This window comes from Siphateles boraxobius, unplaced genomic scaffold (assembly GCF_051911475.1).
Source record: "Siphateles boraxobius isolate OS27281-9 unplaced genomic scaffold, OSU_SipBor_1 24, whole genome shotgun sequence".
Lineage (NCBI taxonomy): Eukaryota > Metazoa > Chordata > Actinopteri > Cypriniformes > Leuciscidae > Siphateles > Siphateles boraxobius.
Window position 1 is genome coordinate 9,823,684 of NW_027508855.1, and position 15,855 is coordinate 9,839,538.

General features: G+C 36.9%; 2 protein-coding genes across 46 annotated transcripts in view; one reads left to right on the forward strand and one right to left on the reverse strand.

Annotated features, from left to right (window-relative positions):
* Positions 1-9,914, forward strand: part of camk2b1 (calcium/calmodulin-dependent protein kinase (CaM kinase) II beta 1) — a 68,778-nt gene extending 58,864 nt beyond the window's left edge. For 26 of the 45 annotated variants that reach the window (XM_077241284.1, XM_077241273.1, XM_077241271.1 and 23 more), the window contains 7 exons: positions 1,779-1,871; positions 2,503-2,643; positions 2,830-2,997; positions 5,299-5,374; positions 5,476-5,570; positions 5,659-5,893; positions 7,705-9,914. In XM_077241284.1, coding sequence (XP_077097399.1) covers positions 1,779-1,871; positions 2,503-2,643; positions 2,830-2,997; positions 5,299-5,374; positions 5,476-5,570; positions 5,659-5,891 — 806 coding nt within the window. In that variant the 3' untranslated portion in view covers positions 5,892-5,893; positions 7,705-9,914. The remainder of the gene's footprint in view (positions 1-1,778; positions 1,872-2,502; positions 2,644-2,829; positions 2,998-5,298; positions 5,375-5,475; positions 5,571-5,658; positions 5,894-7,704) is intronic. The other 19 variants (XM_077241298.1, XM_077241313.1, XM_077241296.1 and 16 more) reach the window with 1 other exon arrangement.
* A 2,282-nt stretch (positions 9,915-12,196) lies between these two features.
* LOC143748990 (retinol dehydrogenase 14) lies at positions 12,197-15,832 on the reverse strand. The gene is made up of 4 exons (XM_077241330.1): positions 15,581-15,832; positions 15,051-15,293; positions 13,863-14,165; positions 12,197-13,689 (listed from the first exon to the last, which is right to left on the reverse strand). Exons 1-4 carry the CDS (start codon positions 15,699-15,701, stop codon positions 13,430-13,432), a joined length of 927 nt encoding a protein of 308 aa, XP_077097445.1. The 5' UTR covers positions 15,702-15,832; the 3' UTR covers positions 12,197-13,429.
* Positions 15,833-15,855: the final 23 nt, after the last annotated feature.

The following is a 15,855-nucleotide window of genomic DNA, read 5'->3' on the forward strand; positions in this document are numbered from 1 at the left end:
ATGAGTCACTTCTGGGAGGGAATTAAACCAAATCAGATGACATTTCAGAATAACCAAACCAGCATTTGGTTGCTGTGCAATGACATTGGTCCGCTGGCTAGTCCATCCAATCACATCAAAGTCACAAGTCACGTGAGTTTTTAGTTGCTTATTGAGAGATTTATACAGTAAATGTGTTTCCATCGTAGTTTGTCAGATAAAAAATGTATCTGCCTCAATTGAGTGCATAGGTTTTTTATGCACATTTTTAGAATTTGTATATCTTGTAAAAAAAATTAAAAAAATTTATTTTAAATTGTAATAATATTTCACAATATTACTGCTTTTACTGTATTTTTGATCAAATAAATGCAGCCGTGGTGAGCATTAGAGACTTTTCTCAAAAAAATAAAAATCTTACTGACCGCAAACTTTTAAATGGTAGTGTATGTAGAGGATGAACAAAAGTCTAAACATTTTAGATTCACTTGATTGCTCATTAATGTTCGACTGACAAATTTAGTGAACAGTTTTAGGCTGAGCTCTCAATGCTCACTTCTGGCTTGGTGTCGGTCCTACTTTTAGTGTCTGTGTCAGCTCTCTCTGCCCCAGAACAAGACAAGGGCACCTTGTGTTATAATTAACCTCAGTGGGAAACAGAGACCCTGGCTATTTCAGAGCATGTGTGTGAGTGTGCGTATGAGGAGAAAACTTGCCGCCAAATTTCTGGGCAGACGGTGCATGACAGGAGCGTGATGTCTTGTTTTCGAGATCACACAAAAGAAACGGTGAGAAGGGTGTGTGTGTGTGTGTGTGTGTGTGTGTGTGTGTGTGTGTGTGTGTGTGTGTGTGTGTGTGTGTGTTACTTCTTGGTAGTGTTGGGAAATATCTGGCTGCAATAGTTGAGTGATGAATTATTGCGCAGCTGTGAGAGGTTTGCTTTATAACATGTATGCTAGCTTGACTGTAAGGAATATCTGTTTGAATAACAGTTGTTTGAAAAGAAGTGGATTTATTATGACTGTAAATAAGAATGTTCAAACTCTGAATAAGCGTTTTGAAGCAACATCTGCTACACATGCTACCTACTAGCATGCTCTTTATGGTCCTCATGCTGTTTACTTTTAATCATACAGTATATTGATTTGATTTTGTAAAGCTTTGGTCTATTTTGTTGTGTTTTAATTTAGTATGCTTCAATATAATTCACTGTACTGCTTGATTCATTTTGGGTTGTCATCTTTTGCTCAGTCTTTCTTTCGCTTTATTTCCACTCATAGTTATACAAGCAGTTTTCATGCACAGAAAATAGATGTTAGAACTTAAGAAATATAATAATACATTTAGAGAGATTTGTTTAAAACAAATGAAAAATTCTGCCAGTGGAACAAGACAAAATACAGTCATATTCAAGATATATTATTTGAAACCAGGTCTTAATATTATGTCCAGTTTAGCTTCTCAGGTATAATAATCAGGTAAATTGGAATACTCAAGGTGTCTCGTAACCGAACTTCATAGAATTTTCATTTTTGGGTGACTTATTTCTTTAAGGATCTTTTGATTTTTGCCAGAAAAAAAATACATTTTTGCATCAAAGGATCTTTGTATTGCATTTCATTTGTCTGTCATCTACATTGAAGTAACACTTAGCTGAAATCGCCACACGTGACATGAAGGTATCTGGCTCCTCTGTCAATGGATTTGGGAATGGCTGCAAAAACCTTATCGATATCAATTTGACCCATGCTTTCTGTGTCTCATGTATCCCTGTGCATTGTTGGGGGGGCGTGTCACAGGAAAGGCTGTAGATAACAGTTCAGTTCAGTCAAACCCCAGCACACAGCCTGACTCCGCCCACACACCTCCAGGCCCCTCCCCCGCTGTCTTCAGTAAGTGCCCTCTGACTGCAGTGACATCACTTTCCCATCATCTCCTTGTGCATGTGTGTGATACAGATCAGCACTAAAAAGTAAATCAGTGCCATTAAATGACTATTATGGTCATATTCACCTATTAGTACCAGTGAGGATTATTATTTTCTGTTCTCATTGGTAAACGTGATACTTCATTGTTTTTAATCAAACCTAATCTTGCCGTTTTCGGTGTTCTGATCGTTTAACCAATTTCAAATGGTTTCTCTGGATTGATTCAAAGGGATAGTTCAACGTAAAAAAAGAAAGAAAGAAACAGAAAATTATGTCATCCTTGCTCCAAAAAAGATTTTAAAAAGCACGATAAAAGTATCATAAAAGCAATCCATATAATAATGTATGTTTTAAGTTTTATGAAGCTATGTGGTAGATTTTTGTGAGGGAAAGACTAATATTTAAATCATTATTCACTGAAAATCTTACCCAAAAAGTATTGAATGTTTGAAATGACATAAAGGTATGTAAATGATGAAATATATTTAAATTTTGGGCTTTTTATGCCACTGCACAAAGGACTCCTATTCTTGTTCCGCTCCTCTTCTAAGCTCATCTCCACTGTTATTTCTGTCCTGCCTGTCTGGGCCCACAGCTGCCACTAAGTTCACTGATCTGCTGGGTGTGGTACGTCGGGGCTCGGTGCCCACATCTGATGTTGAGGGGGGAAACACTATCACTCCAGCTGTAGTTTCTGCCCCCTCCACTCCCCAGACCCCCAACATTCCCACACAGAGTAAGTCCCTCCCTGATGGGCCAGTATGCAGATAGGTTGTACAAAGAAAGTTGCCGAGTCTGTCTTCATTGCAAACTTGTCACTCAATGTATATTTAATTCATCATGTTTTTTAGCAACTAGCTTTTTATGCATGTTGTTTTTTTCTGTCATCTGCCTTTTGCAATAATGCATCGGCAAACTCCAGTGTCACGTTTGACTGATCTAGTGAGCAGTGTGCGCAGACCTACAGCCCCCCAGACAGACAGTGAGCCATCAGCAGCCAGCAGAGCCCTTACTGTCCCAGTATCTGTCCCATCACACCCCTCCCCTTGCCCTGCCCAGCCATGCTCGAGCCCCCTGCCGTCAGCACATTGTGAGTATGTGGTGTCAGTGTCTGTGCTGGCATTACTGGCACAGCAGCATGAGTTTTTTTTCTTTTCTTTTTTTTCTGGGAGTGTAAAAAGGCAGCAATGATGCTAGTGGACTAACATGCACACAGTGTGGATGTCTCTGGTCATTCGATCACATCGCTCACACCTTGGAAAGAACATGTGTCTTAAATGCGTCATCAGTGAGCACTTTTGAGTCTCTCACTAATGTTACTGCATGATAAAGCACAAAAAAAAGAAAAAAAGTTTCTCAATTGGGGTTGCTTTATTAAATTAACTGATTAATAGAAGGTAAGATTGTTTAAATGTATTTGAAAGAAGTCTCTTATGACTTCCAAAGCTGTATTTATTTGATACAGTAAAAGTGTAAAAAAAAGTTACATTTTAAAATATTTTAAAATATAATTTGTTCTTGTGATGGCAACGCTGAATTTTCAGCATCATTACTCCAGTCTTCAGTGTCACATGATCCTCAAGAAATCATTTTAATATTTTGGTTTTCTGCTCAAGAAACATTTCTTGTTGTTATCAATTTTGAAAACAATTGTGTTGCTTCACATTTTCGTGGAAACTGTGGTACTTTTTTCAGGAATCTTTGATCAATAGAAATTTCAAAAGAACAACATTTATTTGAAATATAATTTTCTGTGACATTTGAATTGTCTTTCCTATCACATCCTTTTTGAATAAAATTATTAATTTAAAAAAATGTGAACGGTAGTGCATATTTAAAGCTGCAGTAGGGAGTTTTGAGAAAGTGTTGACTTAGCCTGAAAATTTGAAGAAGCACAACTTACAGGTCCCACCCCCTTGCTCTCTGCTGCGCTACAGCCCTCCCTCCACAGCTCCTCCCCCACAGCCCAGCCTGCCGTGAACGCGCTGGCTAGTAAGCAGGACCACCGATGACGGCGGATTATAAACAGTTATGGAACATTCACTAATAGGGACGAAACATCAACAATATGCTTTGCATTGACTATGGCCTGCCCATACTTTGACTACAAACTTGGTCCTCAAATCATTATGTATTTTGCAATACATGTAACTTTATAAGGTTGCACTCTTTCTATAAGCTACTAAGATAACATTAAAGGACTAGTTCACTTTAAAAAAAAACTTTTGCTGATAATTTACTCACCCCCATGTCATCCAAGATGTCCATGTCTTTCTTTCTTCAGTCGAAAAGAAATTACGGTTTTTGATGAAAACATTCCAGCCTTTTTCTCCATATAATGGACTTCAATAGGACACAAACGTTTCAAGGACCATATGACAGTTTCAGTGCAGCTTCAAAGGGCTTTAAACGATACCAGACGATGAATAAGGGTCTTATCTAGCAAAACGATGGGTCATTTAAAAAATAAATAAAAAACTTTAAGTTTTATAAGCACAAATGCTCGCCTTGCTCTGTTCTGTGATGCACGTTCGTGATCCTGTTCGAACTCGTTCATCCAAATGAGCGAATCTTTTTTCGAGTTATTTCGTTCGTTGAATGAACGAAATGACTCGAAAAAAGATTCGTTCATTTGGATGAACGAGTTCGAACAGGAGAGTCACGAACGACGGTACGCGCCCGCGCTGTGCAAGGGAGGGGTGATCAGGTTGTACACGAGCGTGATTGACACTGCTAAGACATCCCTCCTGGCTCTGATTGGTTGTTTCTGACCGGGAGCGGTGTATTTCTGCAAATGGCAGTAGGAACACAGGGAGGAGTCAGAGGAGCTTGATTTTTTTCACAGATTATCTGTCTCATATTCTACTTTCAGGACATAATGACAGTTTTAACAAATATTTGTTTACAAAAATGACTACATATTTAAATAATTTAAACAAACCCCTTGACAAATTGTGATCGGACCATCAGAGACTGATCTTAATATCAGATCTAAACACAGTTATACAGAGAGTCTTTTAAATGTGCCTGTAGTGATTGAGTGTTATTTTAACCTTCAGTTATTTGAGCTGTGGTATTTAGTTGTTTTAGTTCTGTGACTAACAGAGCTGGAAAGGAAATGGTGTGTGTGAAATCATGTAGTGTAGGTGGCTGAAATCTGTTCGTGTGGATTTTCAGACAACCTGTTTTTTATTTGTGTGCTTCTGCCTTGTTTAACACAGCAGCTTGTGTGTACTGATGCAACAAGACAGATTAGAAACGAGTCTGCTGAATGAATTAGAGTAAACCTGTGTGGAATATATGTTTGTGTGTTTTAAAAGATGCTTACAAATAATGCTCGTACTAGAGAACTTTGAGAAGTTGGCTCCTGACACTTGACTTCCTCCTACAGCACGCAAACAGGAGATCATCAAAATCACAGAACAGCTTATTGAGGCCATCAACAATGGCGACTTTGAAGCCTATGCGTAAGTTGCTTGTGTGTGAGGTGTATTTTTAATTTTATTTAGCCACAATTGACCATAAATACAAAATGTTATAGCACTGAAACTATTTTAATTCCTTTCAGTAAAATCTGCGACCCAGGACTCACCTGCTTTGAACCTGAGGCCTTGGGAAACCTGGTGGAGGGGATGGACTTCCACAGATTTTACTTCGAGAACTGTAAGTTGAGTCGTATTGCTGTTCACTTTTACCCTGTTGGTCATGATGTACAGTATGTTCTAAAGTGTGGCTGTTTTTGCTCTCTCAGTGCTGTCTAAGAACAGTAAGCCCATACACACCACCATCCTGAACCCTCACGTGCACCTGATTGGAGAGGAGGCCGCCTGCATTGCCTATATCCGCCTCACACAATATGTGGACGGGCAGGGCCGGCCGCGCAGCAGCCAATCAGAAGAGACGAGGGTGTGGCATCGCCGGGACTCCAAATGGCAAAATGTCCATTTCCACTGTTCGGGAGCACCGGCCGCCCCTCTCCAGTGAAGGTACACCTGGGCAATAACATGGGTCTCAAATGCGTCAGCAGTGAGCACTTTTGTATTATGAAGTGGAGAGTCTCTCACTAGTGTTACTGCATGTTGATAAAGCACAAACTAAGACAAAAAAAAAAGTTTCTCAATCGGGGTGAGCGGTTGATTTTATTAAAATTACAGATTAATAGAAAATAGTATATACGTAAACCCTACTGTTCAGAAGTTTGGGGTTGGTAAGATTTTTTCAATGTTTTTGAAAGAAGTGTCTTATGTACGGTGGAAGAGAGAGCTCAACGCACTGCAACTGAGGAAAACACCCGCAAATTAATAAAACATCTTCATCAGTTTCACAACACGTATGCTCCAAATACTCACAACACAACTAAATACAGAAACGCGCTGCAAATAGCACAGACCACAACGGAAATGTTTCCAGGGGACCACAAGAAGTGACAAACCCTGCTGGGACGTGCTTATAGCTCAAATTCTACTTTTTATTTTTTATTTTTTTTTTGAATTCTGGGTTCGTCACTTATTGGGGTATGTAACATAGTGTATGTTAAAAGAAGCAAAAATACATTGCATGGAAAAGGTTTATAAGGTTTAATGTGATCTTCATATAACAAATACCAAAACATTATTTTTACTAAATAAATATCTTATATGCATATATGTAAATCCAAAAATGACTACATATACGTGTAGACTTATGTTATGTTGTTTAATGGGAGAGTGTGAGTCTTTAATAAATGCTCCTTGTGCCTTAAAATAACCTACACTACTGTTAAACAAATTGGAGTCAGTAAGAAGCGACAGCAAACATTGTTACAAAAAAAAATCTGTTCATCAAAGAATCTTGAAAACAAAATATTCATCAAAAATATTAATTAACACAGTTGAAAGCCGCTGTGCTAATAATTAGAAATGTTTCTTGAGCACCAAATCAGCATATTAGAATAATTCCTGAAGTATCATGTGACACTGAAGACTGGAGTAATGTTGCTGGAAATCCAGCTTTGCATCACAGGAATAAATGTTCTTTTAAAATGTATTCAAATAGAAAACGAATAATAAATAGAAAACAAAAAGAAATTGAATTGTTTTTGATCAAATAAGTGCAGCCTTGGTGAGCATAAGTCTGCTTTCAAAAACATTAAAAAAGAGTAGTGTATATAGACTGACCGGTGCTAGTTGTCTCACTTTTTATTCCAGTGAAATTTTCATTGGGCAGGTTCTTTTTTGAAAGTCATTTTCTATAAAGGCACATATCTCAAAGTATTTGCTACATTTAACACACATTGACCTTTAGCAGGGCATGTTGTCATAGTGGGTACCATCTGTTTTTGACACTAATTTGAGAAAAATATACAGTTTTGAAGTATGAAATGCTATTTTACATATGAAATAAGCCATTTTTAGCCACATTTATTTTAAATGTAAAGTATACATAACTATCGTAAAAATGTGTTAATTTTTATTTAATGCCTTTTCTGCATTTAACAATAATAACAGTTATGAAACAAATGAATTCATGAAACAGCACAAATGAAAAAGTTAAAATAATAAATTCAAATTGATTGCAAACATAAAATTAATTTTTAAGCACATGTGACAACTTGCCCCATTAGGGGAAACAAAACTTAAAATCTTCATTATATAGTTGTCTTGTCCCTTGAACATTATTATTCACCACAGTTTGGGTTTTCTCCATTACTGAGAGAGATATAGCCCTTATGACAACTAGCTCCTCTGTTTTTTTGTATGCATATATCGGATACAATTTTGTTGTTGTACAAACTAAAGACACACAGTTTTTTCCTCAGGTTGAGCTCATTGTAGCCACATCTAACAAGAGTGTCCAGCCAGAAATGGAGAGTGCAAGAGTGAGGGAGGGGGGAAGTTGAAGAGAGGGAGGAGGGAAAGCGAGCCCAGTGCTGGGTGTCTGTGAGTCTGCACACTGGGTCCGGCCGCCTCACCTGTCAATCACCTCACCTGCCAATCACTTTTGTGCGTCGTCTTCTGTCTTACCTTCAACTTTTCCCCCTCCCTCCCTGTATCTTTACACCCGTGCAGAGACTCCCCCTGTTGTGCACATGTGCTGTGTGGAGTTGGACAGTCTTTGACTAGTACGGATAATAAGGCCTCAGCGAGTCGTCTGTGAAACACCACGCTTTCCGTCGCACCTTCCCAGTGTGAATAATGTTACACTGAATCGCTGTAGATTTTTGATATAATTGTTATTATTATTAGTACTATTGTTCTTACTGTTGTTATTAGTATTAAATACAAAAACAATTGTCACTTATACATTCATGTTCTGAATGCCAATGATTTTTAATTCATGTAAGACTTTTCTTTCTCTGAACATTTTTAGAGAGCATGAATTTTTTTCAGTATATCCACAGCGGCCATTTCAGAAATAATGGTCGGCGTTTAAGTACAGGCTTCTCAATGTGATTCACATCCAACTGATGCGTCTGTCCATGTGTGTTGAAACGTAAGTGGACATATGTTGGTACGTGTGTCTGTTTTGGGGCAGATCCCACCAGAGCCTAATCGAGAACGGCGTGACGTTCGGGGTCTTCCAGCTTTATTTCTCGCATCATTAGCACAGATTTGAAATAATTCATCGGATTTCAGTTGGCCTACTTTATATTGAAAGAGCAATTCCTGGTTTTTGGAAAGCCACAATCATGCTTTATATGTAACCTGTTAAATAAGTATTAGATGTTAGTGTTGCGATTTTTTTTTAATAATAATTTTTTTTCAGCTGAACCAGCAGTATTAGAAAAGCTCCTGTACAGTTGGACCGACTGAATCAAACCTGAATAAAAACCATACCTCAGCTGAACATGCCAATATCATAGGGAAACCAGATGACCCCTTTACTCATGTGTTTTCTAGGATCATGGAAAGATATGGTCGTCCAATGACATCATTCAATTTGTTCGCAAAGTGGCTATTGTATCAGTACGCTTGTTTTAGTGTAGGTTTAGAGTTATTAGAGGCCATTAAAAAGCAGCCGGTTCAATAAATTCATGAAATTTGGTAAAAGCTGAAGAAGTTGGAAGGTTTAATCGTACAGAGTTGCATACTTTTGCTATTTTGAGGTTGTTGTTTTTTTTGCTCTTGTTTCATCATTTATATTTTTTGCAACATATGGTGTTAACTATTATCAATATTACTCATTCTATTTTTGAGAGTTTATATATATTTTGTCGTCAGTGTGCAAGACTTTTAAGGAGAGTGAAATTTGTTACCTTATTAAAGATTGTTTACCCTTTGGATGGGCAAAGTACAAGGTGTGTGAAGACCTTTTGAAAAATGATGCGAAGGTTCGTAGTCAAAATCGGCAGCAATAGTTTTATATTTCAGAAGATGGTAAGAAATAGTTTATGAAGTGTACATCACACCTCGTGCAACTTTACGCTGGTTTCAGTCTATTTTTTAAGGCTTGTAATCATGGTGAACGGACGTGTCAGTGTGACATCATCACCTGGTCATGTGACTATTTTATTGACCTTATATAGAATCGTATACTAATTGTGTCCTCAGGTTGTATTTATTTATTTGATTGTATTACGGCAACTTTCTACGTGATTCTTAAGTTTGTGCGTCGCAGATTGTTTCATGTTCAAACTCACTATGTTTGAGCCACATGTCATATCGTTGATGACTACTGATCTTTTTTTGTTGTTATTATTTGAAAGAAATTGTCTGAAACGCCTTTCACAAGGATAGAAATAGGGAATTTTTAAAATCCAATCAAAAGGCTTCTCCCAAACAAAGCGGCCCCCGTGAGGCATGTGTACGTGTGTTTGTGCTCCGGTGTTCTGCTTCTGTTACAGTTGCGTCTCATTCTTGGATGCTTTATCTCATGCAAGACTTCACATGTGTTTATATAAGTTTCACGCCTGTCCACTCCCTTAAAAAAAAGTGACAAAATGACGAAAAAAATAAATAAAACAGCATGTAAAAAGTGTACTGTTCTCTGTGTGTTAAGCAATGAAAATAAAGATGTTAACGAGTGAAAGTTCACATCACTATTAAAACAGGACACACAGTATTGAAACTGCATTTACTTGCATTTCAGCTGGAATTTCTTTGCATGATAGTCACTTGAACACTAGGTTTGGTGTTATTTCTCTTTTTAATTTCATTTTTCTATTGAATGCTGGTTTACCTAAACCTTTCTCTTATCTGTTTTACCAGCTTTGTTAAGTGCATATATATATATATATATATATATATATATATATATATATATATATTTAATATTTTTGTCCCAAAATGATACTGACAATGGCAGTGTAAATGACGAATACTATAGCTACGAAATGTCGATGATATTAAGATTATGGAAATGGTGATATTTCTACGGCATGCTTTTGTATTAAGCTCATTGTTGTCAATGCAGGGTGACTGATATTTATATTAACGACTATAAGATTACTCATTAGTATGAGACTGCTTGACTTCAGAGAAGCACTTGCAATATTAGCTAAATATGCATGGGTTTTTCAAAATCACTTTAAGCTAAATTTGTATTGGCAGTGACATAGTTCTGCTGTTTGTGCTTTGCGGATGCTTACCAAACCTGAATGTCCAATTGTTACTGACTTTTATCAGTCTTTTACGACTAACTTAACAATTAAAGCTCAGATACAGAGCTATTCAGAGTATTTCCACCTGCACCAACAACACTGTCCGTCTTTAAGCACTGGACTGCTTCCATTCCACCCGTCACGTCATTTCTCTGATTGGAAACAGTACCGGATAGTTTCTCTGAAGTTGAGTTTTCTCACAGTAACCCTCTGTTAGTTTTGTTTTTCTGTATAAGATAATGTTCTCTTTGATTTCTGATGATTCTTACTCTTGTTATTGCTCTGTTCTCAAACATGCTCTGTGTATTCCCTGACTTAAGCAAATGTGTTCAAAGGATATAAATAAATGAGATGATTTAAATACTGAAGAATCGTGTGCATGTTTCTTGAATATTGATGAAGTAATATATATCTTAAAGTGTTCCCCGTCATAAGAAAAACAGGGGGAAAAAAAATTCAACTGTGCCGCCGATCCACTTTTTTAGCGACCTTGGTTTTGGAAACCTTTTTTTCCATAGGGATTTAAAAAGGTCTTTGTTAAAGAGTTACACCAAAGGGGAATCACAACATTACCAACTTTAAAATAAAGCAACAAAAAAAGTATTGAAAAAAAGACAGAAGAGAGTGTGGCTTTTATGAGAGAAATAACTACTATCCCATGAAGCATTGTGAATGACAATCAGATGATGGGGAAATATAAATCTATCGACTCTTAGAAAGATTTTATAAATATAGAAACAATATTGTCATTCTATAATTTAGGGTACATTTTTTAAACGATTTTCTTCAGAAAAACCACATTTTAACAATTTAAAAGGACACATACAATAATCTCACACCAATATTTCATTCACCCTATTTTTTCAGTTTGCTTGAAATTGCCTTTGTGTCCCTAATATTACGTTTTTGCAATGTCTGCATTTTGAAGTAAATGGGTCTTGAGTTCAAAATAATGGATAATAAATGTTAAAGTCAGGATTATCTATATTAAATTTATTTCCACAACCTAAATTAATAAATTGAGTTTAAATTTAATTTTCATTAAAATAAGAAAATATTAAATTTTATTAATTTTTAGCAAAAATTCTGTCAACTAAGTTTCTAAACAAACACACAAAAACTAAAAAATGTTTTATCACAAAACCATGCGACTCATGTGATTTTCTTCTGCAGCAGATATTTAAATGCATTATGGCAAATATCCTCTTCGTTTTTTTCTATATTTTATCTCCAAGTACCTATTGTCAAGGTGTATTAATTGCCAACTATGTTGGGTCCATTTTTATGGTTTGCAATATTTTTATGTTTCAATTTCAAATATATATTAAAATGTTAACCTGATGAAGAAAATTACATTTGGTTGCCCTGGCAAGACCTGTAACTGAAATGATGAGGCAAAATGGTGAAATTGTCAACTATGTTATCCGTCAACTGAGTAACTGTCATTGTCAGCTATGTTTTGAATGAAATTTTTTTTTTTTTTTACATTTTAAATATCTAGACTGCTGGTTTTGATATTATTTTAGGGTGTAGTTTACATCCACACAGAGTTTTGCATGACATTCTCAAAAACTATCATAATGATCTTTAAAGTAGATTTATGATAAAAATTTGTGTGTGAATATTTGAGTCACGTAAAGTGTAGCACTTAATGAGTGTATGAGTGGGATATAGTTTGTCCGTAACAGTTGACAAACAAGGGAAAAAAAAGTTTTTTATAATATCAAAATGGTGTTTAATGATTAAGCTTTGCAACAAGCAGATAAATTACACTGATTAGATATGTACACTGAAACCATATTGTTTTTACACTGATGTGAAATGTACCCTAAATTATAAAATGACTCGTATACAAATATTTAAAATAGTTTGAGAGCGTAGTGGGACTGACTCTGACAATATTTGCAGTGCTTCATGGGAGAGTATGGGCATTATACAGTTCTTTTAGATTACTTTGCAGAATCATGGGAAATGTAGTTTTTCACAATGAATTCCACTTTTAAAAATGATTATTTCCGGACCCCGACTGTTGCACTCTATATAATAGAGTTTCATTTCCAGGCCTGGATAAAGTAAAATCTTTGAAATCATAGAAATTTTAGTTGTGCTTGAGTAGAAGTCAACATACCAGCAAGCATGTTAGCGTCAGTCTGTCCATTGAAGATTTTGGAAGACATTTGTAAGCTACTAAGTAAACTGTATTGCAAATGAAAATCTGCATTTTCAATCACTTTTTTTTACCTTTATTTTCAATCTGTGTAACTACACATTTTAATTAAAAGGTCTACCCTGGGGAAAAATGAACATTGTTTGTTTGTTTGTTTTTTTCAAAATTTCACCTCTGAAATAAAGTGATAAAATGTAAAAAAGTGTCCACCAAATGCATTAATGTAACATTAGGGGTTCTGCTAGATTTGTGTGCTTTCAGGCTTTTAATTTGTTTGCATTTATATGGCCAACCTCCATCTTCTTAAGTGGAATTTGTGATGACCTATTTCCAGTCTCTTCGCTAATTAAAGCGGTTAATAAAAATGTAGGCAATGGACCCTTTTCAAAGACTTCCCTCTTTTGGAAAGTCGTGGAAATGCTAATGGGTTTTTACATTTGCTATTGGAGCAAATGGAAATATAAAAATCATATCTGCTGTTTTCTCCCATTCACCGCTATTGAAGTTTACCCAACTATGACGACTTCCGCTTCTGAGAACCCGGAAATGTGAAAAGGGTCCTTTCAATACTGCATGTTTCATAAGCACATCAGTCACAACCAAATAAATTATGCTGAAAAAAAAAAAAAGAAAACACAAAGTCAAAACTCAAACCAGTCTGTCATAAAAATCACATTCTGACAACATTGTGTTCCATTAATAACATAAGAATCTGTCTTATAAAACAAGAAAACAACAACAAAAAAAGACATTCTATATCTTATCTATAAATCGTAATCAGGCCAGTTTAACTAGTCTCTCACTGGCCTCCCAGAGTTTTTTTGCTACTCCAGAATCTCTAGCGAAGGCTCGCAGAGGAGCCGGCTGACAGTCAGTGAAATATCCTCCGCTGTGCGAAAGCACCTCGTCGGATACAGCGCAATAGACCACCGTCTGCGCCCCAGCCTCACACGAGACAAAAAACATGAACATCACCACCTGCACAAGGATCCGGTACAGAATCGAGTAATGAGAGGTCCAGCTACTCTGAACATAACCTGAAAGAGACAAAAGACACAATGACCTTCACAATTATCAGTTCAGATAATTAGAGGTCCTTGCTAAGGTAAAGATCACTATTATCACTGCTCATACTCAGGGACACCAGGAACACTCAAGCAACTTTTTCCGTTTGTAAAATGAGAAAGTCAGGCAATATTTTATATCGTACCAGGGTGAACGGCAAACACAGTCACTCCTTTCCCCTCCGTCATGCGAGCCAGCTCCTGTGTGAAGTAAATGTTGGCCAGCTTGCTGCGGCAGTAAGTGAAGAACGGGAACAGGTTGTAGTTGAGATCTTGGAAGTTCAGCCTCTGGTACTTGTAGCTGGAGCAGGTGAGATTGATCACTCTGCTCGGGGAGCTCTCTTTCAGCCGCAGGAGAAGAAGGTTCGTCAGTAAGAAGTGGCCCAGGTGGTTCACACCAAAGCACATGGAGAAGTTGTCATCGGTCCAGTCGAGAACGCTGGGCATACCTGAGGGGAAATAACAATTTTCAGTCATTCAGACCAAATACATGTAAACGAACCAAAAACGCAAAATACTAAATCACTCGCAAAATAATAGTCATAAAAGCTGACCAATCAGGCTGTGAATATATCCCTGTGCCTTTAGGTCCGGTGTTAAGAATTCCAATGTGAACGCTAAACAGCCTAGGACTAAAAGGGTTTTTTATTTTGGTCCGGACCAAACAAACCAAGTGAACCTAACTCCAAGTGTGAACACACTCTTAGATGCCACAGATCCCCGAAATATGATCATCTTTGTGCGAGGGACAATTATATATATATTTTTATGCATAAAGAAATACTTAATTTATACTGTGAACATGTATATACAGTTCTGTGCAAAAGTCTTAGGCACATTAGTATTTTCACCCCACAAAAAATGGTTTTAAGCCAGTTATTATATATTTTGCTTTAGTATTTCAGTACAAAATATCAGTTTTCATTTACAAACATTCCTTTTGCCATTAATTGTAATAATCCAGTGAGATTTTTGTATGCACATGTTTCTTCAGGTGTTTTGGAGATGTTAAGACAGTTCTTCTGGATTTAGTCTCAGTTTTTTTCTGTTTCTACATGTAGGCCTAATACGAGATGGACTCGGACCTCTGTGTGGAACACCGACTGTTGTCAGACTCCTTGGGCATACAAAAATCTGACTGGATTGGAAAAATTTATGGCAAAAGGAATGTTTGGAAATGTAAACTGATATTTCCTACTGACACACTACAACAAAATATATAAATAACTGTGTTTTAAAGTTAAAACCATTTATTTGGGGTTAAAATACTAATGTGTCTAAGACTTTTGCACAGTACTGTATCATAGGCCAATATAAAAATCATCAATCATCACCTGCATTATTGATCAAAATATCCAGCCGCTTCTCCTTTTGTAGGAAGGTTTTGCAGAACTCTCGTATGGACCTCATGTTGGCCAGGTCGACCTCCATATATAGCACATTCATATTGTGGCTCCTGCCTTTGATTTCTCGCACGGCCTTTTTCGCTTTCTCCTCATCCCTGCAGGCGATGATCACACGAGCACCTCGTAAAGCCAGTGCCACGGCAGTCTCCTTCCCAATACCGCAGTTTCCACCTGAAACATACAAGTCTCGAACCTCACATACATAATAGGAATGAATGGCCTTCCCATACAGGACAATCCTGATTCCAGAATAACGCAGTGACACATGATTCATATCATAACCAATGTGATATAGCTTTACATGAAGGTTTGGCTTTGAATATGCAAAGCAAAGGCATACACTAAATATTACTTGTATGACATATATCAACATTTATTCAACTTGCTGTCAATCACGTAACTCTCAGAGATGCTACATTGCCAGAGATATGAAGCCAAAAGTACTCACTTAACGTTACCTGTTATAAGAACCGTTTTTCCATCTAACCTCTTCACATCCATGTAATACCTCCTCCGTTTCATCCATTTCAATATCAAAAAGCACAAAAGTGCGCATATTATAGTATATAACAGATACATGCTCTGTTAGCCAAACCAGCATAAGACAAACTGTCCTATTTAAACGTATTGTGGTGGCATCAGAAATTGTGTTGTTCACAGTCTGATACTGTAGCCATTAGCTACGCACGTTATATTTACCATACAGTCGTGAGGGTAGGGGGCGCAAGCGTGC

Bases quoted from the DNA above. Each gene is read 5' to 3' on its own strand.
- LOC143748990 (XM_077241330.1), bottom strand. From the start codon at position 15,701: ATGTATCTGTTATATACTATAATATGCGCACTTTTGTGCTTTTTGATA. The intron at 14,166-15,050 runs GTGATGATTGAT...ATTTCCCCTCAG, and splicing joins TATTTTGATCAATAATGCAG to GTATGCCCAGCGTTCTCGAC. The intron at 13,690-13,862 runs GTACGATATAAA...TGTCTCTTTCAG, and splicing joins TGTGTTTGCCGTTCACCCTG to GTTATGTTCAGAGTAGCTGG.